The 12,519-nt window shown below is 39.3% G+C and overlaps 2 protein-coding genes and 1 non-coding gene across 7 annotated transcripts in view; 2 read left to right on the top strand and 1 right to left on the bottom strand.

The window, feature by feature from the left end:
- Positions 1-12,519, top strand: part of LOC116303613 (uncharacterized) — a 134,149-nt gene that overhangs the window by 9,925 nt on the left and 111,705 nt on the right. For all 5 annotated transcript variants that reach the window (XR_016121357.1, XM_089038183.1, XM_089038181.1 and 2 more), the window contains exons 2-3: positions 4,532-4,858; positions 5,458-5,623. Coding sequence is in view for 4 of the 5 variants with exons in the window: in XM_089038183.1 (XP_088894309.1) it covers positions 4,532-4,858; positions 5,458-5,623 (493 nt within the window). In the remaining variant the exon portion in view is untranslated. The remainder of the gene's footprint in view (positions 1-4,531; positions 4,859-5,457; positions 5,624-12,519) is intronic.
- Positions 260-332, top strand: Trnaa-ggc (transfer RNA alanine (anticodon GGC)). Its single transcript has one exon. It is a non-coding gene; the product is annotated as a tRNA-Ala (tRNA).
- On the bottom strand, positions 1,966-3,465 carry LOC148906413 (uncharacterized). The gene has a single exon (XM_089037613.1). The coding sequence runs from the start codon at positions 3,463-3,465 to the stop codon at positions 1,966-1,968; it is 1,500 nt and encodes a 499-aa protein (XP_088893739.1).

Below are 12,519 nucleotides of genomic sequence, written 5' to 3' on the forward strand. Positions count from 1 at the left end.
CGGAATAATGTGGTGAAATGATAGTGAAATAATGTGGTGAAATAACCGGCATCGCGGAGTTCATGGGTTCGATTCCCGTTGAAGCTTGAAATCATTTTTTCAAGTCTTTCTTTACAGCGTTCGCTTAGATCGCTCATTCACTGTGATGATCAACACATCTATCATTATTTCACCAAAGTTCTACCCATTCAATATTCACACTTATTACATATAGTGGCTTGATGAACCCAACAAAAAATGACCGCTCGCCAACAGGATTGGCTTCATAGCTCAGTTGGCAGAGCATCGCACCGGCATCGCGGAGGTCATGGGTTCGATTCCCGTTGAAGCTTGAAATCATTTTTTCAAGTCTTTCTTTACAGCGTTCGCTTGGATCGCTCATTCACTGTGATGATCAACACATCTATCATAACTAATACAACTGTATTTTGGGATTTTCCCAAAATGGTAAGTCCACTACTTACAATATAATGTTCTCATCAAAGGTGAGGGTCAAACCGCCCAAGACCGATGAATGGACATGAATCGGGCACCCCACCCAAGGCCAATGCAATGTTTTGATCGCTATATTTTAAGTAATAACAGTAACTATGAATTATGTATCGTAAAATTCTAACATGGGCTTTATGTTCACGCGGAGTATCGTTACGTCTTAAACTTAACGTACGATTTTCGCTCCTGCCGAAAGTCTTCCTAGACCTATTATTAACGTAAATGCGAACTTAAGTTGGCAACCTCGATCAGGACATGATATACGATCTTCGCTCCTGCTGAAGTCTTCAAAATATATATTCTATTACGTGAATGCAATCTTAATTTTCGCTGCATTGATGTCTTTTTATTGTTAACTACTGAACGGCTTTATGCTTTCATTGCGTAAAATCACATTGTTAACGTAACGTATTACTTTCGCTCCTGCTGAAAGTCTTGCGAAGTATTGTAATAATAATTTTAGTAATCCACTACCCGGAGTATGGTTGAGAATTATTTCCTTCGCTCCTGCTGAAGGACGATTCCGCTATCTAAATGAGGGCGATGGCCTTACGGCAAGCGGCTTTAGAACTTACAGTGAAGGGGAACGTACGTATTTTAGGAAGGCATTCGACTTCCATCGGCCGAAGCGTCTGATTTGTGCGTCTGAAAATTCCTGGGCTGAAGCCCAGGAGGGAGCCCCTATTCGAAAACTGTGTGTTTTGTAAAGAGATGTATCTAATCCGCAAAATATTAGGGCTTGTCTAAGCGCTTCTACAAACTGAGCGCGTTGCACTGAGGAATTATCTGGCCAGCAGAACAAGGGCCCGTCTCGAAGATGTCTTACGCTTAGGTATTCGGCGATTAAGGTAACCGGGCAGATGGGTTGTGACTTGTGCATTATCACATTTGAAGGGTGGTTTACATTGCTGTGTTTAAAAAATCTCAGCGTAAGCTGAATCGACATCGTGGTATCGTCTGCTGATTTCAAAAAGGTAATCTGATTGAGCTTAATTACATTTCTGATGATTTGCCCGTGGTTGCATGTCATTTCACCTACTCTAAGAGCAGCAAAAAATGCCGTAGCGCACATGGCTTTCATCAACCGCTTGCGGTAGTCAAGCGATATGGTTTGGTCAAAAGCATGAACTATTTGCTCTAGTAGCGGTAAGGTTATAGGTAGCCTAGAATCAAGAGACGGATGTATCTTCGAGTACCCTTTTAAAGCCAATTTACAACCGGCAGATTGAGTGGGGTCTGACACCGATGCTAATCGATGTGTGTAGCTAATAGCGGAAATGTATGTGAAAACTGTAGAAGCCGCGTATTTTTGCTTTGCTAGATAGGCTACGAATAACGTTATGCTATCTGCGTTAATTGGGAGGGCGAATTTCGGTGTGCCAAAGTAGCAGTGGTGGAATTCTCTGAAAATTTTCCAAGAAATTTGGTAGGTAGGCAGTGAGGAGTGACTAAGGGAGCTATGCAGCAATGAAGTTAAAATATCTCCCAGTTCTCCGGTAGGAGATGTTTGGGGATGGGAGTTGCAGAGGCTTCCTTCCCTGTCGCGAGATTTCTGAATTTTTGGATCTGAAAACGAGATAAACTGTCAGCAAGAGTGTTCGCTTTACCACGTATATGTTTAGCCCTAAAAAGTATGTTGTGCTGTAGGCATGTGAGCACTAAACGTCGTATCAAGGCCAGCATGTCTCTGTCTTTGGATGTTTGTTTGTTAATCGCGAATACCACGCTTTCGTTGTCAGACCGAAAGAGTACTCTTTTATTTGTCAATTGCTCGCACCACATGCTGACATCTACAACGATGGGAAAAAGTTCCAGCATAGCTATGCTTTTCTTTTTCCAGTTCTCTGGCCATTTGCCATAAGTCCATCGCTTATTAAAGATAATACCATAGCCTAGTGATTGTGCAGCATCGGTGTAAAATTCCAAAGCATCAGATGAGCACCAGTTATCCTCTAGAAACATTGTTCTGCGATTGTGAGTTATCAAGAATTGCTTCCAAATAGCTAGATCTTTCCTTACCTCGTTATTTAAAGAAATGTAGTCATGGGGGCGTTTTATGCCTAATGTTAGGTTTCCGGGAACCACGGTTATACAAGCAAAATTGAGTAGTCCTATTAGTGATTGTAAATCCCTTAGGGTTACTTTTTTACGTGACTTTGTGTTTTCAATAGCCCTGAGACACTTGTCGATTTTGTCCTGTGGAAGCCTGGCCTCAAACTCAATACAATAAAGTTCCACACCTGCGAAACTCAACGTGTGTGCTGGCCCTTCCGTTTTCTCCTGAGCAATCGGCACACCCAAGTCCGCGCATAAGGCAAGAAATTGATCAAGCTGGGCTTTACATAGGGAGAGGGATTCTGCTACGATCAAAAAGTCATCCAAAATGTGGATCATGCTGTTAATGCCTAATTTGTTATGTGCTATCCATTCAAGGGAAGAGCTAAATTGCTCAAAAATTCTGCAAGAGCTAGCACATCCCATTGGAAGGCACCTGTCGATATACCATTTGCCTTGCCACTGGAAACCCAGTAATGCATAGTCTGCTGGATGCACAGGGATAATGCGGAATGCACTCTGGATACCTGTTTTGGCCAAAGCACAACCCCTCCCTAACTTCTTAATTAATTTGATTGCATCGTCTACACTGGCATAATGAACCGAGGTAAATTCTTGTGGGATGCCTTCATTAACTGAATCTCCGGCTGGATAGGACAAATTCTGTATCATTCGATACTTGCCTTCTTTCTTTTTAGGAATGACGCCTATGGGTGACACGCGCAAAGGTGTAACAGGGGGATAAACGAAAGGGCCAGCAATGCGACCTAAGTTTATTTCTTTCTTAAGCTTAGCTTCGATAACCAGGGGGAGTTGTTGAGCAGACAAAAGGTTGTGTGAAAATTGGTTTTTACGTTCTCCTTGGAACTCTAATTTGAAACCCTCTGTAAAACCTGTTATTATCTTGTTAGCAATCATTGTGTCATAGCCTTGTAAGTAAGAAGCTAATTTGGTTACATCAACCGGAGTTGGTAGGATGGGAAGTATCTGGGTATCTAGTAGTTGAGGGCTTTTGAAAATTGTTTGACTTTGGTGATTGTTTGCACTATGAAGCTGTATGGCTTCCGTTACATTTATAACATTGGTGCTTAAAGGTGCAACCATGACAGGGGGCCCTTGCATGGAATTTGAAACAATATCCCTTTGGGGTTTGAAAGGAGCCTTGTTTTGCACGAAAATTGCGGTTATTGCCTGACTTTCTTAACTGATGTGAGCGCAGCCATAGCTCTGTATGTATTTGGTCCCATGGGAGGGGATCGGACTTTCTCAGGGCACGAAAAGTTTCGTCATAAAATTTCCAGTCTGCTGAGTTATGTGAGAGGTCCCGGATGATTGACATATACTTCATCATGCTGGCACACTGAGCAGGAAATTTTTCAGTATATATGGCCACATACACTAAAAAGCCATTGGTCCAGCTATCTATATTATAGAAGGACTGCTTCTTTTGATTGGGAATCACCGACAGGGTAGGCTGCCCCCTAACTTTTAGTGACTTAATGCTATAGCTATCATCTACTGGTTGATTACTGAGCAATAATCCTAGATCTACATAATCATTGGCCCAAATTTTGCTCTTGATCTTGTCAGGGATCGCAGAGCCTAATGGGAGAGCAACTGATATGAAATTGTTCTTACTTGTGTAGGCTTCTTTAATATGTGTGTGTTTCGATGTTTATATAAGGATGTGGACAGATACATCCTTTTCGACAAATATATATTAGTCGTGGATATTTAGAGCCTTCTTGTTGACAAGCATAAGTAGGAAATAACGTATATAACTAAGCAGTATCTCATTCCACCAGAACGCCGCAATGATTATAGACAACTAGTTGCATTTGACTATATGGAACTATTCTTTTTTAACATGAGAAGCATTTTAAAACTCCAAAAAAAAAATAAAAAAATAAAAAATATATATATATGCATTTTATATAGTCTGTATTGCCATATCCGCATACATTTCTTCTTTTACTGTATATAGCTAACGTACGCCTAGTGGGAGATTCATTCAACACAAACAACACGGAAGGTCGAGTAGAGGTTTTCTACAATGGTCAGTGGGGAACAGTTTGTGATGACGGCTGGGATCTTAAAGATGCTAAAGTTGTGTGTCGTTCACTGGGTTTACCAAGAGCAGTGTCTGCACCACAGGGCGCCGCCTTTGGTCCAGGAACTGGTCCAATCTGGTTGGATAATGTACGCTGCAGTGGAAGTGAATCATCTTTGTTTCAGTGTGGGCATAATGGACTGGGTTCGCATAATTGTGGACATGGAGAAGATGCAAGTGTTGTGTGTGGACCCCCATCATGTAAGTCAATTATTGATCATGGTATATGCATTCAGACACAAATATGTAGAATGGAAAAATATAATCAAGGGAAAATATTAGAGGAAAATATTCTTGAAATAGGAAGGGAACTTAATTGCTCGGTCTTCTTTTAATGACAAATGTAAGAGAACTCCCTCATTTTAATGACTTGTCAATAGACAACCTATCATTGAGCAATGGCAAGTCATTCCTAATGACTTGTTTATTAATCTAAGGGTCAAGGATATTTGTTTTTTCACGATAACTTGGTTATCGCTGTTTGGTTATTTTTTATCATCAATAAGAGTACAGACAGATAAAGCTGACGTCAACGAGCGCACGCTCTTTCCGTTAGTTGTTTTGATCAGTAAAAATGAGAAGTTTTTATCGTTTTTGTTATTGTAAACAACAAATTGACATCATATTTTTATGTGTCTGTCCTCTTATTGACGATAAATTTCGCAATCACATTGTCAAAGTAGTATGCGGATCTACTTTGACAATGTGATTTGTTAGATTGACATGACCTTCCAGTTTTAATTAAGGCATACTTTTTTTAGTTAACTGCTCCCTTTTCAATATTTTTCGTATTTATACAGTGATTTCCTTGAATATTACGAAACTCACTGGTGAGATCAGCAGTCCCGGATACCCAAGATCATTGGAACGAGCCCACTACGAGTGGATATTCAGACCTCCCATACCACGTGCACGTATAGCTTTGTATTTTGAAGACATCGATTTGGATCGCAGTTACATGAGTGGGTCAGTATGATTAAATGTCTTGTTTACTTTAGCAACGTTGTAGATCTTGTGTATAAAAGGTGCGATCTTAGAGAGTGATACCAGACATTGCTGTCAGGGCCACCTGTACTCTTGACAAATGGAGCAAATAATCAAATCGATAGATGGAGGGGATAAATTCCTAGGAAACTTAAATGAAACAAGAATGACGCACCAGAATTAAAGTACGTTTAGCATATAAATGGGGTTAGGAATGTGCTGTCTTGAATATTCGGGAATCAGACAAAAAAGTAGCAGCAACCATCTCAGTTATTGGGAAGAAAGCCTATAGCATGTAGAAGGACCTTTGTTTACCTGATATTCCAGCCTTCGAAGAGTTTTTGGAAATACTAAGAAATTACTATAAACACAAGGTTCTTAAAGTAGCTGAATCTTACAGGTTTCAACATCAGTTCAAGGTGAGAATGAAGCTGTCTCAGAATATGCGAAAAAACTTAGCAATTTTGGACTGTATTTACCAAGAGCCGTTTGAGAGACCAGTTTGAGACTATGAACGGCCTTAGGCTAAAGAAGGACAAGTTTCACTTCATGATAGACGAAATAAAATATTTGGGATTTTCAATCTCCACTGCAAGTATTTCAACAACGAAGGAGAAGGTCCAAGCCATTCTAGAGGCAGCACTACCCTCAACCTCAGATATAAATGTTGCCGAACTGCAATCGTTTATTAGTGTTGTTAATTTTCTTTAAAGGTTTGTACCCGATTTCCCAAGATTATGTTCCCGTTATACCAATTACTAAAGAAAGGAATAGAATACAAAGGCCGCTTTTTTGCTCTGACACTATTCTACGGCATTACGATCTTGCTGCTGAACTAGTCTATCAATGTGATGCTTCATCTATAGGGATAGGAGCCATATTACTTACGGCCTGGCTCAGATAGTGTGTTACAACCAGTCGCGTATGGCTCCCGGACTCCGAGTAAGGCAGTACACAACTATTCACAAATTCATTGCTATTCACTGCTAATGGCCATAGTTTTGGGGATACACCGGGTCAGCCCCTGATTATTCTACTAGTGTTTTTTAGCAAACAACAAATATTCAACCTCTATTTAGTTTTACAATTAATCTTCAAGAATTCGGTTCTTAATCAACTATCGTATGTTTTTCTTTCAAGAAAAAGCAGCTTCGGTCGCCTCCTATCGCGGGGGTGGGGGGGTCTTGATTCTAGCCCTCCTTACATGTCCATATTGTCCTGGAGATGTTCCATTGGGATCTCTTGTGGTTTGCAGTGTCAAGTTCCAGTACAAGATCGCCGACTTCCGCGTTCTCTCTCAGCCGATACCACTCGTTTCTGGGAAGTAACTTGGGTGCGAAGTACTTCATCCATCAGCTCCAGAATACAATGATTCTGCTGTGGGTGCTCTTAAGCAAGGATTGACTCTGTCCTCATCCTCTGGTTGGGGAGACGGGTTGTGATATTCAATAAGAATTTGGGAGTGATTTGCGGATGTTCCCAAACATTCTCAGAACTAGGATACAGGGGGCGTCCATTGACTAAGAATGTGACTTCAGCAAGGAAGGTTCTCCACTGTTCTTCTGTGAAGGATTGGTTCTTGCAGGTAGGGTTTAGAGATTGACTCAAGGACTTAATAAGCGATTCCACGACCCCGTTTTGACAGCTAGCATGATGAACATTGAAATCTTCTTCAAGTGTATTCTTTATCCTCTCATGAGCCAAATAACCTAGGCTTCTTTCAGCGTTTTTCTGTTTATGAGGATATGTAATGCGCCAAACATATCCATCGCCGTGTCGGTGAAGACACGGAAGCCTTTAGCTAGTCTAAGACTCGGAATCTGTCCCATCAACTGACCAAGGGGTTCTCCTCCTTATTTTCTTGCAAATGATGCACGACTTGGTGAGCGACATTGCGATCCAAAATCTCCTTCTTGAATCATGTACCAAGTTCTACTAACCACAATGTCTCCGTCTCTTGTGCATCGGTCTCTCGTGCAAATTCTGAAGGAATAAGTGCAAGTGAGTTTGTGTTCTCTTGGTAAGAGGATAGGATTTCTCATCCTATCTGAGATCCTATCTTTGTCTGCTTTAGGAACATCAGTTTCAATGCTTTCAGTTCAAGGCAATATTGGGCATCACTTGAAGGTAATTCTCTGAGTCTTGCAGCTCACGAACCGTGATCGGACCAGTAGTTCTGGTTCTTCCTTTAGCATTTTGAATAAAACGTACGTCTTAATATGCAGGTACTTCGTAGATGTGTCAGTATATGATTGCCGCGTGTCTCTTATTTTCGTTGTACCCGTGGATGAGCTTGAAGGAGTATCTGTGGTAGCTGCACTGCATCTGATGTTTTCCTTTGGCTTTTTTTCTCTTTCTTGGCGTCTAGGTCCTCTGAGCAGTCATCTACATGTCTTTTTGTAACTTAGGCCATTGCGATTCTGGTTGTCTGAGATCATGAAAAGCAGGTCATTGCAACCAGTCCTTGAGTTGTTCAGCTTTGATAAGGGTGCTTGTCGTATTCTTTAAGTTTCTAGTTCATTAAGGATGGTGCCTACAAATTGCGAACCATTTTTATTTTTTTCAAATTGTGCCAGTCATATAAATCACCCAAGAGGCCACTGGAATCCGGAAAAAAAAATTGGGGGTACCCAGGCATCTCAGCAAGATAATTGACGTTAAGCACCAATGACCTAAGCACTTTTTAAGCAAGGGAAAAAAATCATATTTCGAAGTTGTTTTGATAGATTTTATCTGAAACTTGTTTCAAATAAACAACAAGTTATGTTCTTTATATTAAATACATAAACTTTTTTGGAGTGTAGGTAGAAGTCGAGGGTCGAGGGTCGAGGGTAAAAAGTCGAGGGTCCAATAGAAACATCAAAACAAACAGATTTTGTCTCAATAGCTATCAAATCTACTACTAAATGCACTAAATATTTTATTCATACTACATCTTTATACTTTATTCCTTTTAGACTACTCTGTTTCTATACCTAGCGATTCGATCCCCGGCATAACCGAAAAAACCCGTTACATCATGAAATAGAGACACTAGCTTGAAATCATATAAAACAACCTTTATTATAACAAACAGTACTCCAATAAGATATATACTATATAAGTTCAGAGGTCTCTTGTTCTTTGATTGAATCATGCATAAACAGTCTGCAAACATTTCATGGATCGTTTTTATATTATATAATTAATAGCACTGAAAACACTAAAGTCGATGAATATTATTAGTGTATACTCTCTGTGTATAAAAATATACTAATAAACAAGATATTACTTTATGTTATGTAAGAAAACAACGATTTGACGATTACTGTATAGTCTTGTACGCGTTAAGTGAAGAAAAAAACGTACAATAACCTTAACAGTACGTTATAAATAAAATATAACGTACGTTTATAAATAAAACATACTTTATATTAGCCCTAATTTCTCTGCAGTTTGTTGTTTCTGCAGCTCGGTCAAACACAACTGTGGATGTACACGTACCAGACCTGGACCAAAATAGGGATGTCTGGGCTTTATACAATCCAAGTTAGGGTGATAGTATCTATTTTGCTCGGTAGAAACACGGAAGTGTCCTTGCTTGAAATAAGTCTCTCTCCTTATGTTGAACAACAACACCTATAAACAGAGGACCATTTGGATCACTAAACTCAAATGGGCATCCAGCACATTTCCTTATTCGCCCACTTAAGGGGAATATAATGAAGGGGTTTTTGTTCTGCCAAGGTGTCAATGCCGATGCTACTGCTGGGGACAGTGTTGATGTTTGAGTTGGTACAATTTGAGGACTGGCTGGGATCGTTGTTGAAGGACTCTGTTGGCTAAACTGAGTTGGTTGTACGACTAGAGGTTGTGAAAGAGTAGAACTCGTGCGTTGCTTTTTTCGACGAGGGGGACGATGTTTAGACTTGGGGTCTATTTTGTAGTCAACTAAATGAGCTATGATAGTGATTTTGTGTATTCACAGTCAGAACAGAGTGAATCTGAGTCTGAGGACACCAAGTTTAACAAGGATCGGTTATTTATTGTGTTTGAAAGTCAACTAAATGAGCTATATACTCATTGTAAAATTTGTTGTTCTCCAGTCTGTGAGGTAGTTAAGACTCAAACTGGAAGCATGACAACAGTAAGTGTCACATGTCTTGGACACCATACATATAAGTGGAATTCACAGCCAATTATACGCAACACACCAGCTGGTAATCTTCTAATACCTGCAGCAGTTAGTGACTTTGACATGAAGAACTTTTCAGGAATATTCTCATTTTGCTGATGCTCTAAACCTGTGTTTCATAAGCTCTACACACTTTTACAATGTTCAAAATAAAATAATTTTCCCACTCATTAACAGAGCATACGAAAAACAGAGGAATGAAATAATCAATGACACAAAATCCCAAGGACCAGTTGATTTGTGTGGAGATGGTCGCTCAGATAGCCCTGGGCACAGTGCCAAGTACGGTACCTATACTTTGATGGATGAAAAATCTGGGAGAATTGTTGATTTTTCACTGGTCCATGTTTCTGAAGTATCCTCATCGCATACCATGGAATATGAAGGGTGCAAGATATCTCTTAACAAATTAATAGATCAAAAAGTTTCAATAAACTGCCTAACAACAGATCGCCACACCCAAATTACTGCTCAGTTGCGAAAAAACTATCCCTCCATTAAACATCAATATGATGTATGGTAGCAACAGATACAAAGTGGTATTTCCAAAAGGCCGAAAAACATGGGTAGCAAAGCCAGTGTTAGAAGATAAATTATACGAATTCACAACAAGAATAATGGAACAGGTGATTGATAAGCATGAAGGTGGGACCAAATTCACAACAAGAAAACCAATCAACATACCAAAAAATATTGCAACTGCACCAAAACCACCAAAGGAAGAGGTGATCAAGAACCACAAGTCAAGAATGGGAAGAAATCGAGTGATATTCAAAGTTAAGTGATTTAAGTGATGAATTGAATTAAAAATAACTTTCGATATTCCATAAAAAGATTTTGAAAGCTCCGATGATGCAATCTGGTAGTATCGCATCGAATAAACAATGATTCTTAAAAGAAAGAATTCATAGTGCTGTTTCTTGCGTGCTGAATTTATAATGGTTTCAAATGTTCTGACATTGTTTTCAATTCAGTCATATCATACACGGCATTAAAATAGCTCAAAGCACAACATTTGAAAGTTAAAGTTTACCTTTACTTCTTCTTGACTTCTTCTTCTTCAAAGCCAAAGCGACAAGTCGTCTGTAGCTTGTGGTGTTGCGCAACATGAGAGCTCTTTGGTTGCTGCAAGTACAATCTCTTGTAGCCGCAGCCAATGAGTATTGTAGGCTCAGCCGGAGTAAGAGACTGGCGCAAATTCGCATAGCCTAAGATGCAAACTTTGTTGTACATTTTTTGATTATCAGTATATAATTAATACTTTTAATTATTTATTTCCGGAAATTTTTGATATAATCTGAACTCGTTTATTTTTTTGCCTTAGAATTAAAAATTTTGTCAAGAATTCAAAGTCGTAGTATACCATGTTATGAACTTGAAAAAACAGTATGGCGGCCTAGTTTTGTACTGGGGATAGACCCGAATGCCGGGTTATATTATTCGGATATAATAAATGTAAAGATGTAGTTAAATAAATAAAATTTGACAGATTTGATAGCTATTGGGCTTAATACAAAGAGAGTATACACTAGTAATATTCATCGACTTTAGTGTTTTCAGTGCTATTAATTATACAATGTAAAAACGATCCATGAAATGTTTGCAGACTGTTTATGCATGATTCAATCAAAGAACAAGAGACCTCTGAACTTATATAGTATATATCTTATTGGAGTACTGTTTGTTATAATAAAGGTTGTTTTATATGATTTCAAGCTAGTGTCTCTATTTCATGATGTAACGGGTTTTTTCGGTTATGCCGGGGATCGAATCGCTAGGTATAGAAACAGAGTAGTCTAAAAGAAATAAAGTATAAAGATGTAGTATGAATAAAATATTTAGTGCATTTAGTGGTCGATTTGATAGCTATTGAGACAAAAATCTGTTTGTTTTGATGTTTTTATTGGACCCTCGACTTTTTACCCTCAACCCTCGACTTTTTACCCTCGACCCTCGACCCTCGACCCTCGACTTCTACCTACACTCACTTTTTTGTATCATATGAAAAACTATTTTTAAAACGAATTTTCCCCTCAAAAGTGTAAAGTATGGTTCTGAAGGGATACTACATTTTTGCTTACATTTGCATCCAAAGCCATTTTTATTTTAGAAATTCTAGTATAAAAAATTATCTGAATATTTCTCTTATTTTGGAGGAGAAAAACTAGGGGTACCCACGCGTTTTAAAAAATTATGATTTTTAAAAGTTTTTTTTTGAAGATAAATCGTGTGCTAAATGCGTGACAAGAATGACGCTGCGTTGCGAAACAGCGTGACCAGCTCTACTTTGGCGTGTTTGCACAAATCGTTGTTTTACAAGCAGGAGGAAAACTGAAGAAAAAGCGATATTTCAAGCCTTCAAAGAACCAGAAAACTTATGCAATTCGAAGAACAATAATTAACTAGACGATCCATGATCGTGTACTCGGGCTTCTTCTTGCGTTTGAAGTCACGGTACGTTTGTGTAACGAAAATTGCAGCATTCTGTCAACCAATTACAAGTAGAGCGCGAGAGATCTGTGGCGGCGGAAGCTAAAAATCTTTGGGGGGGGGGGTGGGGTGGGGTGGGCACTGCAAAATAACGCTATGTGATAACGACAATGTTTTGTTTGATTGCAGACGCATAAGTCGTAAAACAATGACAAAGAACCAATATTTGGAGGGGGGGAAGACCCCCCGGTTCCGCCGCCCCTGGAGATAACTG

This window comes from Actinia tenebrosa, unplaced genomic scaffold (assembly GCF_029948245.1).
Source record: "Actinia tenebrosa isolate PJP-AT-01 unplaced genomic scaffold, QUT_ActTen_1.0 PGA_scaffold5__44_contigs__length_20552954, whole genome shotgun sequence".
Classification (NCBI taxonomy): domain Eukaryota; kingdom Metazoa; phylum Cnidaria; class Anthozoa; order Actiniaria; family Actiniidae; genus Actinia; species Actinia tenebrosa.

Excerpts from the sequence above, each read along its gene's own strand:
- LOC148906413 (XM_089037613.1), bottom strand. The coding sequence starts at position 3,465 with ATGATTGCTAACAAGATAATAACAGGTTTTACAGAGGGTTTCAAATTA.